Source organism: Simochromis diagramma, unplaced genomic scaffold (assembly GCF_900408965.1).
Source record: "Simochromis diagramma unplaced genomic scaffold, fSimDia1.1 OVJJ01000585.1, whole genome shotgun sequence".
NCBI classification, from domain to species: domain Eukaryota; kingdom Metazoa; phylum Chordata; class Actinopteri; order Cichliformes; family Cichlidae; genus Simochromis; species Simochromis diagramma.
The window spans coordinates 5,998,391-6,017,654 of NW_024387398.1; the positions used below are offsets into that span (position 1 = coordinate 5,998,391).

The 19,264-nt window shown below is 40.1% G+C and overlaps 1 protein-coding gene across 15 annotated transcripts in view; it reads left to right on the forward strand.

Moving 5' to 3' along the window:
• Positions 1–3,208: 3,208 nt before the first annotated feature.
• Positions 3,209–19,264, forward strand: part of prom1a (prominin 1a) — an 86,574-nt gene continuing 70,518 nt past the window's right edge. For 14 of the 15 annotated variants that reach the window (XM_040010154.1, XM_040010152.1, XM_040010155.1 and 11 more), the window contains exon 1: positions 3,209–3,765. In XM_040010154.1, coding sequence (XP_039866088.1) covers positions 3,537–3,765 — 229 coding nt within the window. In that variant the 5' untranslated portion in view covers positions 3,209–3,536. The remainder of the gene's footprint in view (positions 3,766–19,264) is intronic. The other variant, XM_040010166.1, reaches the window with a different exon arrangement.

A 19,264-nucleotide genomic window follows, 5' to 3' on the forward strand; every position in this document is an offset into this window, starting at 1 on the left:
GTGTGCTGTTTTATTGTAGCTACATGCAGAGCTAAAGCATTCTGGGTTGTGTTTTTGAGGGTATGTATTTGGAAAAAGTTCACTTTCGATCCTCAAATTATTTGCTGTTTAACTCAAGTTCATGACTGAGAATCAGAATTATTCAAACTTCAAGTCTGAAACTATGTTTTAAAGTTCACTGTGAGTATGCGCAAGCTTATTTTACTTACCCAAATGCAGCATCTTACCAAACGTTTTGTATTAAATTATATGATAATGCTTGTTATCTAATGATCCATCATTTCAGATGATCCTGACCTGTATCACTCGCTCTCTGTGATGCACTCGAACTCTGGATGAACATTGGGAACTGGATCTTGAGTTGGGATTTTGTAAGGTCAAGACCGAACGTTCATTGGTAAAAGGTTCTTACAGCTCTATGAATGAAATCATAGAAACTGCTTTGCTTGCAGGACAGTTGAGCAAACTTTTTGCTGACTGATACCAGTGGTGTGATAAGGATGCAGGCTACAGAAAGATGCAGGCCTACAGTGCTTCCAGAAGTATAAAGAGAAAATAAACTGATGCCACTGAGTGAATGTTTTTAATTTAGCCATTTAAAGAACCACTCATCAGTAGCTTTAGCTTTCAGAGTACAAAGTCAGATTAGGATTTCCTTTTTTTGTTGATGACAGGAAGCATCAAGGTGCTTCTTTTTCCCCCCCGTCAAACTTCCTGTAAGCTTTATCCATGAACCCTGCCTGACCTGATACTGGGCTGCACAGTACCTGAGTACCTGTTCAGAAGTGAAGGACAGGCAGAGTAAATCTGCAACAGACATTCTTAGAGGGCTAAGCTCCTTACACTACTGAGAACTGAGACGAGCTTCAGCTCTGTCAGATCTGACAGGAATTTGTCTTGAGAAAGGTTGACGGGAATGATAGTGACACTTGGACAAAGTCCACATCCATACGCAAGATATGGTGGTCATTTACATTCCAATTTCTGAAACATCTTACTTGATAAAATTATTAAAACCAATATAGGGAAGACTATCAGCAGCTGAAAGAAGAGAAAAATTATCTGTAGTCATGATGCAGCAAGTGTTAAATTTATCGTCTTTCTAGAGCAGTATGAAAAAGGAGGACAGAATTTAATCTTGCATTTATATTTTTAATGAGATCATTTAGTTGTAGATACACTAAAAACTGTTCTTAATGAATCTACTAATTAATTCTACTGCCTCAGTCTAGCATATCATGTGTCTGTAAAACTGAAAGTCTCATCTGCTCCTCTGCAGGTCTAATGAGTGTGTGTTGTCACTGAAGAAATGTGCTCACAATCAGTGATCAAAGGTTTCCAAACAGGAGGCCCCTCTGTCACCAGGAGCTGGGGCCCCATGCACTCCAGAAAGAGGACAAGGATGTTACTGTGTAAAGAGACAGAAGCAAAACCCACCTGTTTGCTTCTCTGCCAATGAAATCAATCCTATGAGCTGCACGCAGGTATCCTCTGTCTGCCCTCTGGGGGAAAAGGTCAAAGGTCAGGAAGGTGAAGAGCCTGATAGTGGGAAGAAGAGAAAGCTGACTAGGGAATAGCTGATACAAGAAAACATTTTTACATTAGAAATTATGTAAGATATTGTATTGTTCACATTTAAAGAACATGTTGAAGAGCATAACAATTACATTTCTAATTTCTGAAATGAAAAAAGGCAAGTAAGTAAAACTCTGCTTTCAAAAGATATTTGAAGGAAGTCAGTCATTCCATAAACCTCATCTCCTCAGGAAGGTTGTTCCGGAGTCAGAATCTAAGATGGCGAAAACACAACAACCTTCAGATTTAAACCTCAGCCTGGGAACAGCCAGAATGGCCCCACATGAACATCTAAGGCGGTAATCAGCTTATTAACTTTGATTCTAACTTAAATAAGAGTAATTCGACTTCTGTGGTGGATATAATGATAATATTCCCCCACAACTGACAATTTAAAGCTGCAGTGAGCAGAAAAGGTGAAAGAGAAAAAAAAAAAAGCCCTTTTCCTCTTTTTTCTTCAGTGCATGGATACTCAGGTGTTTGATACTTGGCAAATGTAATTCAGTGCTGCTTTTGGCTTCACACAGGACCCCAACCCCACTCTCCCAGATAAAAGCCTTCTGCCTGACCCACTGGAGCACCACATATTACATTTGACGTGGACTTTATACTGCCTAATTACCATACCTGGTCTGAAAATGTACATGTAATCGGTCATTCTCAATTCCGGGGAATAAAATAATCTGCTTTTAACAAATCTGCTGTCCTATAGGGAACAAGGTGTCCTAGTGCATAAACCATAAAGTTGGCATTAGACATCACTTTTCCTCCCAACTTGGCATGTTTCAACTTGAAGGGTTACCTCTGTGGAGCAGTGTATTTTAACCCACAGCCACAATAGTGTCCCCCTAAAAAAATTGTTTTTAGTTCTTAAAACTAACCAGTGGGTGAAAGCTAGCTGCAAATGTCATATAAGAAAATGAAAGTTGTAACTGTTTAAAGTATTTATTTGAAAATTAATCAGCTTTCTTTGATTGATTTTTTTTTTCAGGGCTACTGCAAACATCAGTGTTTTTTGTTTGTTTTTGGTGTGACCGAGTCTTCTATGCCTCTCAATATTTAACCAAGAATCACAAAACAAACTGAAAATCAGAAAAAAAGAAAGGAAAAAAATCTAATTACTCTGTAAGCCTATTTGTGTCAGTAACACTGCATATTTATTACAGCTAAGATGTCATTATTATCACAACTAGAATTCCTGTTGTGGAAAAAAACCATTCATTGTCTTTTTTCAAGCTCACATCTCAGCATTTTTAAAAATAACGCTTAATGTGGATTGTGTAGATGGATCTTATAAACAATCCAATGCTATCAAAAGGTGAGGAATTAATTGTAAACATGTTTAAGTGATACTAAAGTCAAATATTGCTGGATAAGCATGATTTTCTAATATAAAATCTAATGATTTCCAGCAGACCCGAGGGAACAGTGCCTCAAAACGGCATTTCAATATATGTAACCTGTCTAAAGGTGGTTTTAACGTGTTCTGCCCCAAACTAATCTCTCCAATCAAAACGTTAGTAGGTTAGATCTTTAAGATTCGGTAAGATTCTACTTCCTCTCCCCGGCAGGAGGAGCACCTCCCTCTGGACCCGTCCTCCCTGTGCAAACGGCGGCGCGCACCATCGCCCGCTCCCGTGACGCAGCGCATCCCCGTGCTGCACAGATGCCGGAGTGGAAGCGACAGGCGCGCTCATCCAAACGCATCGAACACAGGGGACGTGGGAGAAGATCGTCCGATTTGCGTCCGTCTAAGAGCTCCAGACCGCGGGGAACGATGCTCAGAACAAGTCGCTCGGTGGGAAGCAGGACTTAAAAAGCTGCGGAACACTTTTATCTGTATTCTCTCTTTCCCCCCACTCCGATAATAATCAAGATTCCGGGCAGTCGCCGTCCAGTTTTCTCGATCACTGAGAATTTAGTTCCAGTTTCACGACAGGTCGGTGTTTCGTTTGGACACGATGTGGAAGCCGGGAACCCTCCTCCTGCTGTTGCTGTGGCTGGCATCCGGCGAACTCCAGCAAGAGACGGAGCCGCGGAGACTCCCACCCCCAGGAAAGTTGAATTTCGGCTATGTGCCAGCGGGAGTTTACGAGACGCTGGCCCATTACGAACCTGGACCGATAGGGATTCTGTTCCACATGGTCCATGCTTTCCTGTATGCGGTACAACCCAACGCTTTTCCACACGGTAAGCATCCCCAATCGAGCTCACGGTGGCTACAGCACAACAAATGCAGACCGATCCCTGGGCAACGTGTCTGAAATGTATATGGAAGTCATGGGGGAATAAGTTATGAGAATCTATGAGTGTTGTTCCCGCTTGGTTGTCTTGTGGGACGCAAACAGGGACACGAACAAGAGAGAAACTGCAGGTTATTATACTGGATTACAAATTGACTTTTTTAAACGTTTTTATGAATTAGGCACATAAATATTTATTCTAGTTTTGTGGATATTGGGTTATGAATCAAAACTTTGAATTTTATAGCGCTTCTTCGGTCTCACTGCGTGAAAAAGGTGTCCACTTGCGGATTGGTCCAGTTGTGCGTCATGCGCCCCGTTCAGCGCTCACAGCACGCACTTGAAGGTGGTGTTTCTGCCTGCGGCGCACTTTGTGTCAGGATAATTACAATTAATGAGCCTCCCGCTGACAGCAGCGGTGCACGTTGTTTTTGCCGCTGTGAATGAACGTCGTTGGGTAGTTTGTTGGTATGAGCACCCGAAGAGTTTGAACGCGCATGGCTTTACATTTAATACAATTATACCTGGCTGCTTAACCACCCCCCCCCCCACACGGAGGTGTCTCTGTGTGTGTTTAATTGGGTATTGGGTGCTCAAAAGACTCTACTCCACTGCATGCATTACAGTCGAAGAAACATTTTGCAGATTAGTATCTCTCTGAGTCACCTTGTTAATTGAGTAATCCCATAAACCCCTGCGCCATATGCTGTTGGCGTTTTTAGTTTTCAGTTTGTCACCGGCAGTTGGGGGCTCATGGCCTAATCCTATGGAGCAGACAGACCACTGCGCAGTGAAGCTGTTAGTTCATTCATGGGTGCACACACTAAATAATCCAAGGAAGAGGGTGGAAGTCATGTGGAAACAGTGGGATAGGATAATAAACGACAGTTCAGAGACATGTATGTTTAATTTCTTTGACTAGAAATTTCACGCAGAGGTTTTTCTTTTTTTCTTTTTTTCTTTTTTTTTGGGGGGGGGGGGGGGTCATGAAAGGAAATTTTGCAAGTAAAGGTCATTGGTTATTAATAGAACCTGTGCATGTTTGCATATCTAAATCCAATTCTGTCAGGGCTGCTTTGATTATAAGGCTACAAGCTGGTTTGCAGGAAACCATTGGCCTTTCACGGCTTGTCAACTACATCTCTTGCGCTGCGCCATTACATAACTTGGAGTTATGTTAAAATCTATAAGATGAGCCAGAAGAAAGATCTGCACTCGGTTTCCACTCCAGTGGTTTGTGACTTGAAGTGGCGCAGATGTCAGAGTGGAGCACTGTTTAGGCTGGGTCGACCTGGGTGTCGTTTCTCTTCAGCCTGTGATAAGATACAGTGTTAACGTTGTTACAGCAGGCTTTTAAAGAATGAATCACTGAATCCTGTAGCAAAAAAGGCTCTTAAATTCTGTTCATCTGTTTCCTAATCACATCTGATTTAAAGGGGCAGTTCACTCCCAAACAAAACAACATCTTCTCTTTTGGAGTGATCCCACTACTAACTACCATTCATTTGTTGGACATTTGTTTGAGATGATGATGGCTACAACAAATGTTTTATTAATTTTCTATTTTCTGTTAGAAAATGTAGATATTAGAAAATGTGCAAATGAACATCTTGCTATATATACACACAAACACACACACTAGTTCTGTGGATGTGACTTTATTTATGTATTTATTTTTGTGGATACATTTGGACCATGACAAATCTTGTTATTCATATCCCAATACAGACGAGCAGCGTCAGCCACTCATTCCTTCCCCAACATCTGGACCAGGTGTTTGTTTCAAAGGTTTCTCAAACCCATAATTGAAAGCAAAACCATACTCAGAGCATTAGCAGAGAATGAGTCATTTTTAATATTTTTTTGTAATTTATTTACAGTTGATTGACAGGCACTATATGGGCGAAAGTATCGGGCCACACCTTTAACCTTTGAATTTAGGTCTATAAAATCAAGCACCTTTCCATGTAGTCTGCCTTTAAAGACAATTGTAAAAGAATGGCCTGACTGAATTTGAGTGAGGTACTGTAATAGAAAGCCACCAGTGCAGCAAGTCAGTTCATAATATTTCTTCCTATCTAGAAAAGAATAGAATAGCCCTTTATTCTAGACCACGACACACCATAAAAAGTTACAGAACAGGGTCACCGAGTGCTGAGGTGCACAGTGCAAATGGTAAAAGTCAACAACGTTCTGCTCACTGAATAAATGCAGAGTTCCAAACCTCTTCTCGCAATAACATCAGCACCGAAACTATGTGTCATGAGCTTCATGGCATTGGTTTCCATGGATGAGCACTGCAGGAGTAATGTGTAGTTGGCGCAGTACCTTTGTTGATGGAAAAAGGAGAAGGTTGAGCTACAGAAAAGGATAGCATACCATCCTTTAAATCAGGGGTGGGGAACTCCAGGCCTCAAGGGCTGGTGTCCTGCAGTTTTTAGATGTGCCCTTGATCCAACACAGCTGAGTTAAACGGCTAAATTACCTCCTCAACATGTCTTGAAGTTCTCCAGAGACCTGGTAATGAACTAATCATTGGATTAGTTGTGTTGACCCAGGCTGATATCTAAAACCTGCAGGATACTGGCCCTTGAGGCCTGGAGTTCCCCACCCCTGCTTTACATTAACATGCAGGCATTTGGGTATATAGGTCTTACTTTTCTCATTTATCCACTACATCTACCTGAACATTGCTTTTGGTAGCACAGAAAACACAATTATCGTCATATTTTCAGATTTTTGAATAGACAGCAGAGTACTTGTGTTTCATGTTAATGTCAGTTAATGAAACTGTTTTCCTTTTTTAAATTATAGCTCCAATATCAAAAGTTTCATACATGTGCTGTAGCCCAGACACTTGTTCAACCCTTGTGGATTTTTATCCGATACAGTCAACAGCCAGTTAGGCTAACCCTATAAACAAGTGTGAGATGAACATTATGTTGATGAGTAATTAGCGACGCTCCATCATCACATCTCCTACTATCAGTGCGCATAGCACATTACATTGAGCAATGTCTTTATAATCTCATGAATGCTCAATTTAGTCAGCTGATGTGTTCATCACGCTGTATGTGCGGCAAGCGGCTCCGAGCTCGTAGGAGGTTTGATTAGAAAAGAAGCAACAAATGTCTTTCATCAGCACCCACACAAATTGAACAAACAGCGACATATTCTCTAACTTTTTTGTCTCCAACAGCTGCAGTGTGGAAGCCTCCAGGAGCTGTTGACACCTCCCTCACACTTACCCACACTCTCACCGACACACAGATGCTACAATCCAATACTCAAGCTGATGTATAGGATCACAAACCCTTTTTACACTGCAATTTCACAGCAGTTCTGGTTTTGTGATGAATTCTTCTCATTAGGATGTTGACTTTTTTTCATCAAAAGTGAATGGATACTTTCCAAAAAAGCCCAGGGTCCTGTGTAACCTCTGACACCAGGTTACAGATGCAGGGGAAGTAGTAGTATCGCTGTTGTGAATTGAAAAGTTTGCAGTGTTAGAGGTTTGAGCCCTACTCCCTCAAATGCACAAGGGTGCTTGAGCAGGACACTGAATCATCTGTGTTTGTTAAAGCAAAGGTGAATGATCTCAAGACCAATGCAGTAAACTGGTTTACGAGCCAGCTGGTAGGGAAATCGCAAGGAAAAGGAAAGGACTGTGCTTTCTTCTAGGCAGCGTCTGAACTTTCAAAATAAGAGCCAATACACAAGTAGATTTCAGATAGTGTCCTCATAGTGCCCGCATTCATCCTAATATTGCAAGCTCATTTAGAAACTTTTTCTTTTTTCTTTTACTCTCATCCAGTTTGCCTGTCAGGGGAATGATTAAGTAGCAATGACATGCTTTGCTCAAAAGCATTTCAGTAGAAAACATGAATGTAGGTTGACAATATTGATATCAACAGTATCAGAAAGCATTCAATCAATTCCCCTTCCCGAATTAGTAAGAATGTAAACATGACATAATAGTTGCATTTAGTTGCATCTATTTAGGTTTTCATGTCTGCTAATTAATCCTGGTGTAAGTCAGCCATCGCTTGAGAATAGCTGTGCATTAAGTTGCGTCTGCGGTTTTGAAATGTACCATTTCATGCCTGTGGGTGAGCGCAGCTGGGAAGCCGGTGCCAGCCATTATCGTGCAGCAGATCCCTGTTGGAAAGTGTTTCCTCATTAGTGTTTCCTTTTCTCAAGAAACCATGTTTAGGTGGAATTCAGACCACAGAGGACGTTTTTCAAAGAACCTAACAGTTGCCAGGGAAACCCATCACCAGTGATCATGGCCTGTGTGATTTGCTTCACCTCGCTGGCTTGTGTATCTTACTGCATCATCATGATCATGAAAAGTACTGTGGGGTTATGTAGATTTATGCAGCTCAGGGTATATGGTCTTACCTAATGTTTGTTATTTAACACTCATTCGAAGGGAACCCAGGGTGGGGTTTTTTTCTCCAGCAAAGAGGCATGAAGCGACTTTAGTGTTCAGTGAGGGACAGGTAGACATGAAAGAAACTGAAGAGGAAGACTTCAAAAGATTTCTAACCAAGGACAAAGACAAGGAAGCTCATCGTGAGCTGCATTTCTGAGGTTTTTTCTTTCTTTCATGTTCTTTGGAAGAAATCTTAATATAGCAGAGTTTGTTTAAAGTTAAATGATGAGAAATCTCAATTAAGTAGCTAAATGAAAGTAAAAGGTTGGAATAACTAGGATTTAATCAGAAGATGTTAGTGTTCTCTCTCATTCTTGAGCGCTACAAGATTTGCTGGGATTTACAGAAACACCAAGGTTTTTATAGTTAACGAAATCTAAACTAAAAACTAAAACTAGATATAAAAACACATTAGTTTACAGAAATAAAATGGACACACTAAAACTCTGAGGGAAAGGTGTATAAAAAAAAACAACAACTGAAAATTGTGCTCTCATACTGGTACAAATAATTAACTGAAAATTTGTTGACGTACACCCACCTTTATCTGATGCATTTTAGTATACCAACCAAAATCAGGCACAGAAGATTGGTATAACAAAACGCATGTGATTTACTTACATTTGTTTCAGCAGATAACAGGATAGCAACCTTCTTCTGTTTTTCACTTATCTCCTCATTTGTCTAACTGCTTTGATTCTTTGCTCATATTGTGGCTGCTGGCTAGTGGCTCACTCTGAACTCAGAATAGCTTCAACTTTAGCAACTTTGTTTTTTTTTTAATCTTCTTTAAATTATATGTTTACCTTGGTGAGGGTTATTTAAGTGTCCCATTATGTTTACTGTTACAAGCTTTCTTATGGTTGCCCCACCACGGATTACTTGAGTGGCTGATTTAGATCCCTCTCCATTTGATTTGTATATATCTAATACTAATGTGTACACTCACTACTTTGTTGGGGCTCCTTTACAATGAATTACTACATCAATGCAGCATTGGCACTGCTGAGATTTTTGAGCTTTGATTACAGTCTTCAGGTTCTCTGTATTTTTGGCTCCAGTGTTTTTCATCTTCCTCTAGAGACAATACCCTGTAGAGAATGGGCTATTGTCTTTGGGGTTCAGGTCAGGCAAGTTGGCTGACCAGTCAAGTACAGTAGTAATATGGTGAGTAAACCATTTGGTAGTAGTTTGGCACTGTGGACAGATGCTGATGGAAAAGGAACACAGGATCTCCATATTGCTTGTCAACATAATATCTCCTGGTAAACTGCTGTATTGATTTTGGACTTGATAAAATACAGTGGACCACCACCTGCAACACCAGCAGATGAAATGACATTCTAAAGACTGCAGACATTTCATCTGCTGGGTTTCAAACACCTTGGATTATGTGCCTCTCCATTCGTCCTCCAGGCTCCGGGACTTTGATTTCCAAATGAAATGAAAAACATTTAATTTCATCTGAAAACAGGCCTCTGGACCACTGAGCAGTGGTCTTATTCTTTTTCTCCTTAGTCCAGGAAAGACACTCATGATGTCTCTTCTTCAGGAGTTTCTTGATATTAGGAGTCCGACGGTTGCCGCTCTTTTCCTGAAGACATCCATGTGTAGTGTCTCTTGATACACTGACACCAGTATCATTCCACTCTTTGTGAAGCATTCTCAAAATCTTGAATCACCTTGACAATCATCTCATGTCCATCTCATCCGTATTGCTTGTTCGCCTTTTCCTATCACACTTCTCTCTTTCACTCAGCTCTCCATTTATATGCTTGCATACAGCACTCTGTGGCCACCCAGCCTTTTCAGCAATGACCTACTGTATCTTATCCTTATTGCAGAGGGTGTTGATTATAGTCAACTGGACAACTGTCACATCAGCAGTCTCCTCATGATTGTTGCTGTGTATAATGAACTAGACTGATAGAAGATGGGTATTTATACTTTTTGAATAACTGTTTATTCAGACATGGTTTCTGATGAAAGAAGAATTGATCCTGCTGGTAAACGCATATAGTTTTTTGTAACTTTCTCTTACCATAGCAGCAAATATTCCGTTTTAAAAAGCCAAGGCAGCTAGTTATTATTGGTCACATTAAGAGAGTTCTACTAATGTGAACATTATTTCTTGCCTTGAATTTTTTGCAGAAGCTGATTAACATTATTATAGCTTATGAAAAAAAGTAAAATGATAGGAATAACAGATTATTGCGGTGGGATTAGACTGCAGACACTGACCCTTTGGCATTCTGTGTTTTTAGCTGAATGTTTTACTAGGTTTACAAATACTGAGAATTTGCTGACGAAACACTGATTTGCTTGTAAAATTGATTATGGCACTACATCCTCATTACTCTCCAATATATGTGGCTTTACAAAAGTAATATTTGGAATCTGTGTGTCTTTCGGAGGTTGTTTGATACATTAAAAAATGAAGGGAAAAAGATGACATATGCAGATGAGAGAGAGGTTGGCAGGGTTTAGGTTAGTTCTGATGTTTGACCTTGAATACAGCTGAGGCTGTCCACACTTCTGGGTTTAATTTGACTCAACCAAAAAGCTAGTGTTGGATATTGAATTGCACATACCCAAAGGTCATTCATAGCACATGAGAATGACTGGGTGATGCCAAAGGCCTTGTCAGATAACAGTCTAGCGCTAAAGTGATTAAAGAGAGCGTCCTTCATTTGGAAGGTCGTGGCTTGAGCCCCTTGACAGCCAGCATCTGTTTTGCTGAAGTGTCCTTGAGCAAGATACTGAGTGTATCTGCTACTGACCCCATCGTTTCTGTTGAGGAGGGTGACTGGGGGGATCACAGTAAAGAAGGAAATATGGGAAACTAAGTCATGAGTGGTTATTTTTTTTCAGCATTTTTCCAGCCAGTTAAATATTTTCCTAATTAGAGATTTTCTCAGCAGAAGGCACATCTGTGGAGATTACTATTAGATGCTGTGATGATTCGCTCAAAGGGGCTTAAATTTACAATCACGATGTTTGGCAGATCTGAATCAGTTCTCTATTCATAATACAAGTCAGCGGATAAACAGATGACTTCCAGAACAATATGTGCCCACATGATGGGCTGGTGTCCTATTTTGCACGTTTTGTTATGAGACACAAAGATCCAGTGAAAAAAAATTAGGCTTACTTGCCAGACCAATTTCAACAAGTATTTCAAATCTTTACTGTGTACATGTCTTGCTGAGTAGGTGGCACAGTGGAAGCACTGTGCATAAAGGTAAAAAGTGAATAGATGGATTCTTATATAGAACCTATATACTATACTTAATTCTACTCTCCCGGAGTACTCAAAGCGCTCTATATAACATGCCACATTCACCCAATCACACCCATTCTCACAAGCACTGTCTCTATACATAGTGCTTTCTAAGTACATTCACACTCCGATCGGAGAGCAACTTGGGGTTAATATCTTGCCCAAGGATACTTGACATGCAGACTGGAGGAGCCAGGGATCGAACCACCAACCTTCCAATCAGTAGATGACCTGCTCTACCTCATGAGCTACAGCCACCCCGAAAAAGTTTAGACTGAAACCAGTATAAACTATGTATGCAACCCGTACTTAAATTTTGCTGTATAGATCTCAGTTTCAGGATAGCTTGTTGATGGTACTGGCAGGTCCAGTAGATACGACACATTTTCACAAACAGCTGCTTTTTATATTCAAAGTTTTTCACATGTTTGATTTAGTAGACTCTGTTTTATTGTCTAAGTTCAGTTGCTGGTAACCAGCTAGATTTGGTCTTAACTATCTAGTGTTTCCCTGGGGACAGGTTGGTCAGGTTGTTCAATGTACTCAGTATCATTCATTTACATCAAGTCTCTCTCCCTGCTGTTGGACAGGCTCTAATTGCTCTGTTTGAACTACAGCTGGTAACAGAAGTTCTTGTTCTGCCTTTGAGATCTGCTTCAAGCTCCAAGTAGAACATACGTGGAGAGCTGGTGCTAGAGTAGAACAAGGACTGCCATCTGCAGTTGTAGTCCAAAACAGGGAAACGCAAGTCCATCCACAGAATAAAGAACTTACTGGACAGGCAGTGATTGTTGCTCTGTTAAATTGTCATAAAGTTAAGTGGTAATGTTCATTAGTCAGCTTTTTTTAAAAATCTGCCGACCTCCTGTTCACAAATACAATGTTAAACTTGGGGAAACTGAACTGTTTTCTGGGGAAAAATACAAAATTACAAAAAAACAAACCCAAGCAGACACAAGGAGACAGTGCAAATTCCACACAGACAGACCCCATCTGGCTGCTGGATTGGAACCCAGGCCCCTCTTGCTGTGAGATGAAGATGGTAATACACCAACAAATGGTAGTCCATGTTCTGCTCTGTGTAGCAGAACCAGCTCTCCACCTCCTGTATGTTCTACTTAGAGCTTGTAGCAGATCTCAAGCGCAAGAACATGAACTTCTGTTACCAGCTGTAGTTCAAACAGAGTCTATCCAACAGTAGGGAGAGAGACTTGGTGTGAGGTAAGAGGGCCCTTAATCACAAAGAGTGAGTGATCACCAGGGGGTGGTGTGGGTGAATGGTTGGATGGTATGCTAACATTACCGGGGCTTTTAAGAAAGTTTACTTTTGCGGTCACAAAGACAAATGAAATTCTTCAGACATATTTGAGTTAGAATTCTTTAATCATTATTACTTTTGTTATTGGTAATTTTGTTACTATTGTTATACTACTGTTAAGCATATGTGTAATAAGAATCTTAATAATAATTTATATATTATTGTAGGATCTACTGTACAATACAAAGCGCCTTGAGGCGACTATTGTTGTGATTTGGCGCTATATAAATAAAATTGAACTGAATTGAATAAGAAACCAGCTGCTGCTACCTGCTGTGCATCTGTAAGCACAACATAGGCATGGAGACCATAGAGGAAAGAGACTGTTTATTCCAGGAATAAAATAAAAATGTACACTTTATTGCAAAAAAAAATATTCCCCCCAAAATATTTTATTTCTGTTTTACAAAGGCAAGAAAGGAATACCAAATCCCTTATAAATATTTTATCTGCCGACAGAGAGAATTATGAATAATGGTGATTTGAGCACAGACTGAATGGGAAAATTTGTTCTTCTGTTTGGTTTTATGGAAATTGGCATTGAGTGTTTTGGGGACTTGGAGATGCTATTCGACTGCGTACCTTGGAGCAATCTGTGGGGAATGCTTGGGGGGGATATGTCTTAAACTCTTGCTCACAAGAGGTGAGGTAGAGTGGGAGATTGACAGAAGGATTGGCGCAATGTCCTCAATGATGCGGATGCTGTACTGGTCTTCTGTGGTACTTGTCAACATAAGTTCTTACCCTCACCCATGGCTACAAGCTCTGGATAGTGACCAAGAGAGTAGATTGCACATAAAAGCTCATTCTGGAGGGGCTCAGAGTACAGCTTCTACTCAGCAAAAGGAGCCACCTGAGATGGTTTGGTGTCTGACTAGGTTGCTTCCTGGACACCTCCTGGGTAAGTGTCAAATCTCTGGTCATTTTAACGTGGGGGCGAATCTTTCAAGAGGGATTGCAGATTTTAATGCAATAATTATTTGGCATCTGATTATTGATATTAATATCAAAATTTTTTGCAATATTAATGAAATTAACCCTACTGCATAATATTTTGGAGAACCCCGAAAAGCTAATGAATCATGTATTCAGGGAAAAATAGCAGATTGAGTCTATACTTTAAAGATCCTTCGTAAACATATTATAAGCCATAATGATCTGATTAAAGCACTTAAAATATTTCTTAGCAGTCCTTGTGTTACATATGTTGGTCACCTTCCTCCTTACATTATAAGGATTTATCATCTGCTAAGAATTTTTGTGTTTTTGTCTGCAGACAGGCTAAAATATGTACAATAGTAGCTGATATATGTGCAATATTCAGTTTATAATTAATTACTGTGTGTAGAGTGTTTAAAATATTATAAAAACACAGATTTGGGGCAACTGCATCATGTTTATCGAGGCTTCTGTAACACATATGTAGAGGAAACAGGGTCACGTTGCTGCCTTTTTCATTATTTTGTAGAACTACTGCCCTGAGGCCCATGATGCAAACATGTGAGGAACACTTTCATGTCCTCCAGTATTTTAAACTTTTCATAGCTTCCATCTGTTACTAAACAAGATCTGATACGACTGTGTGTGGATTTATTATCATCTCATTATCTAACCATCTATTCAACTGATCTGTATGTTTCACAAATCCTTAATGTAACAGAAAGATACATTTTTGTTTGCAAAATCTGGTTCATTTTTAACAATCTTACTAAACTGCCAGGCTATAAATAAACTGCTGTGTAATTTAGCATCACTGCATGATTCCCTGGCCCAGTCATACTCTTGGAGCATCTGGATGACAGAAAGTGATGTGTATGGTTCTTCTGCTGTGGTTTTGTGCTGTCACACACAGTTGTGTCATTGCACTGACAGTGATGGTTGTTAGTGCTGGGATGCTTGAGGACACAAACAGGGACAGCCTTAGTCGCCTGTAGCATAATGGCAGCTGATTGCCACAGGCGATGTGTCACTGTGTGCAGCACAGTGCTAAAGAGGCTATCACAGGTGAAAATGTACACTCGGCCACACAGATCTCCTTGTTTCAGATATTTTGTCATGGGTTACACAGACTTACTCTTATTCCATGTATACTTGGTGCAGTCGGCAGAGGTTGATGCCAGTCTCAATTTTTGATACTTTACATTTGGAACCAGGACAATGTAGACGAATTTCCTGAAATTTCACAACAGATGGTTGGTTGAGAACAGAAGCATATTAGGGCTGCTTAAAAATGGAGCTTGTGAGTGGGGTAATATACGTTCACTGTATAGTTTGTTTGGCAAATGTTGCTAGGACCAGGCTGAATCAGCTTTTGCCTTCAGAACTACCTTAATGTTAATGCTGGAAACATTCCTCAGAGATTTTGGTGTGTGCTGTCAAGATAGCATCCCACAGATAGGTCACCTGTCATCCTCCCCATGCCTTAATGTCTAAATGCACTGTGTTGCTGTCATTTGATTGGCTGATTAGATATTTGTGTTGATGAAAAGCTGAACAGGTGTATCTCAGGATTCCCAAGATTAAAGTTTTTCAGGATTTAACATTTTCAGGGTTGCATCAATGTAATTACATAGACAACAATGCTTGCCACGTATAGCAATATTATTATAAACATCAACACATTCTTGGTCTGATTTTTTTTTTTTTTTTTTGAATATGGAATAAATTAACAATTTGATTTAATCAATAAATTATGTTTTCTGTTACCTAAGATTTTTCTCCTAATGCCAAAGGAACATATCTTTACCATGTGTTTGTTGTGGTATTTAGTATTCTGATAGGTTGATAGGATCAATGAAAGAAACATGCTTTTTCTTCCTATCTTAAACATGTCTAGTAGGTAGAGTATACAGACTGCTAATGCTCTTGTCGCACAACAGGATGTCTTCCATTTAAGCTGCTGCTGCCCCAGCTTTGTAAGAAAAGATCACACTGCATAATGAGAACAAAAAAGTAATATTGTAAAGCACTTTAATTCCCTGCCTGCAGCTCTAGCCCTGTGAATAGATATCAAAATAGCCTTTAGCTACGTGTTGTTACACTTGAAATGGATCCACAAATCTGGGATTAGTCTTTCTGAAGGCTCAGCGAGGCAGGTGAGGTAGCCAGCTCTAAATGAATTGCCTCAATGCTAAATATATTACACAGCCATTTAAAGAGGACAAGACATGTTTAACAGCAAATTATTAAACACCAACAAATCCAAGCTTACCCGAGGAACTGCGAAAAATCATTTAATAAATAAAATGGGCATGATATTATTAATTTTGCTAGTAAAGGGAGATGAATTGTTAGTTTTTTCTGCTCTAATAAATTGACTTGAGTAAAATGATGAGACGTAGCTAGATTAATATTGAGGCAATCATACTGTCAGACATCGTTACAGCAAGTCTACATTAGCAACAATCTTTAACCTTCACCCTGCTCTTACTTGAGGTCAGAGCATCAGCTGGTGGATACAGAGTCTGATGTCTTGCTTGGGAAAAATATGTAAGGGATTTGTTGACTGACACTCTTCTATTTTCGGGACTAAATGTGTGAACCATCACTGACAAGTTTGCTTTCGGCTTTCCACCAGCCTGCTAGTGCAGGCATTCAGTGTTTAACCCCCCAATGAATCGCCTCGAATTAAGAGCAAATGTATTCCTATTTCCTAATGACAATTTTGTTAAAACTAACAATAATTGGAAAATTGTAAATTGTTTTCCCGAGTAAGGATAATTATCATTAAAATTACATGGTTTTATACGACAGAAAATGAGGACAAAGAGAGATGAAGATCTTTAAATTGCCTAACAAATTCCATCAATATGTTCTCATTATTGGTGGTAACTGCAACACAAGAGAATCGTTATGAGTTGTTGCTTTTAAGACCATTCGAACTACTAGCTCATCAAACGAATGATTTTATAATTAGAGCTGCAGCACTGAAACAGCACTCGTTCATTTTTGTCCAATACTGAAGAAACTGTTGGACTCTAGCAGCACTGCACATCACAGTGTTGGTTTGAACCTTTTGAAATGAAAAGCCATTCAGTATACCTTTCAGTCTCAGTGTTGAAAGATTTCTATCCGGTTTAAAGGGAAATGCGTACTTCAATAGACTGAACAGGCAGTTTATGAGAGAAAAGTGATGCATCTCATTTAGAAGGCTTGCTTCACTAACGGCTGGCATATTAGCAGATGAAGTAAGGGGAGATAAGAGCTGTGGCATTAAGATAAGTTGAGACATTTCAGGGTAATATTATAATGCCACCATCAGCTTAAGCTCCCGGCTATGACATGGGGACAGCACAGGTAGAAAATCTAAAGATCGTTGTAGTAAGAAAGGCTGTGGAGATATGGGCTTATTTAAAGAAAGAAGCAAAATTGAAAGGAAATAAATGCAGGGAGTTTGCTGGTGAAAGAGCTGTCGGTTCCCCAGCTGCTGCTAAAGCCCTGTTTCATTCGGGAACGTCATATTTGGGTCAGGCCTGGGTAGCCAAGCAGGAGAGTCGAGACGAAGCAAGCGGCTCAGTCCTGCTGAATGGATGGCAAGTCATGCATTCTCTGTCCCTTTGTTCCGCTTCATTGGTGGGTGCAGCGGTGCCTGCTACGAGTCGACTCTGGGGACATGGTGAGTTGTAATTGCAGATGTGTGGCGAAAGAGGGTCAACCTGCCAACTCCAAGGATGACTACTCTAAATGGTGCTCTTCCTTCTTTAGCCGCTCGTCACAACGCTTCGCAATATCCTTGCACCCTTCACTCAGCGTTCCAGAGACTGTTTCACTGAGTGGGATGTGTCACAGTAAGACGACTATGCCACACTCAGAGACTTTTGGTGTGCAGCTGAATTGTGTGTTTTCCTTTGCTCCGAACTTACCGTATGGGGACTGCTGAGTCCAGCTGGTTTATGTAAAATGTTTACTGAAAGTAAAGCTTGGCGCTTGAGTTGGCTCCAAACTAATTAACACCATGTCGATGCAGCTACTGTTTACAATAAAGGATGCCAAAAAGTCAAGTGCTAGCTGATTAAGCAGCACTTTGCGGTGTTTCCCACACAAGGTTTTACCCTGACATTTTGCCAGGATATATAAATAGACTACCACCACCAGCAGTCAGCAACTAGGTAGATGATATCAGCCAGGATTGATCCTTGCTTTCACGTTGTTCACATCAAATTCTGATTCTAACATTTGAAAATTGCAGAATAAATCCAGACTTATCGGACGCATAAAGGTTTTTCCAGTCTTCTGTTGTCCACTTAATTGCACCTAAGGGCATAACAGTTATTTTTCCTCATTTGAATGAAAGATGCTATCTGTGGTGGATTTAGTAGTCGACAAACACCTAGTTAACTGGCACGCCCAAGACCTTTCTGTCTCCATCTTAATGATCGGCTTGCATTGTTGTGGGAGCCTTCAGTGTATCATTTAACTGCTTCCCCAGATTGAATCTCAAACCTCACTCTACAGTAGTCCTAGTATTTTCTGGAGAGCTGCTCCAAGCTGGCTGGTACTCAAACCATAAACTGCTGCAAGTGGAGATTCGGTTCATGTGCAGCTACACCAAGCTGAAAGAGGCTGTAGAACAAAGACTACCGATGCCAACTGCTGTTCAAGTTACTGGCATTGGAACCTATCCACAGGATGATGAACTAATGTATTGCTTATTTATTTTGTCACAAAGCACTTGGCAAATATATTTTTACAGCAGAAACTTTTGAAGGGACTTATTTAATAACTCACTCTAGGAAAGTGTGTGTGTGCCTCTTTTCGCTGCGCACATGCCTCCTTCATCTTCCACAAATAGAATCCAAATTTGTGGGAAGCACTTAGTTTGTATATCTCCTCAACAATCAACATGCCCTATCATGTAGAAATGATAGGCTAACTGTGTTTGTATGTTTTCCAAACTTTTGGGAATATGATATCAGTATATTACTTTATAACAGCAGGCACATTCAGTGACAGCTTGAGGGCTTCCTCTCTTATCAAAGCGTGGAAATTGTATCACAATGAGAACTTTATGACATTGTAACGAGAACCGTATTGCTCATGCTTGTTGACTTTACTGTATAATTTTCTATAAAATAGATAGGATAAAATAATTTTATGTGCTGCAAATACTGTGCTTTGTTTGTGATGTGGGTTGACAATAATAATTTTGACATGTAGAGTGCACTCGGAGCACTGTGGCTATTTCTCTAGAGAGAACATGACAGAATTTAAATACATCCACAACAAAAATTAGGAGCAAACTGTAGTTATGGCGACGTGTGGGGAAACTGACAGACAGTAGTCATCAGCATGAATGGATCAAGCATTTAAAAAAAAAAAAAGAAAGAACCTGAGTTTATATCTGACAAGAAAAATTACATCAACTGGAATGAGAATGAAAGTTTGTGTGTGTATGTGTGTGTGTGGGTGTGCTT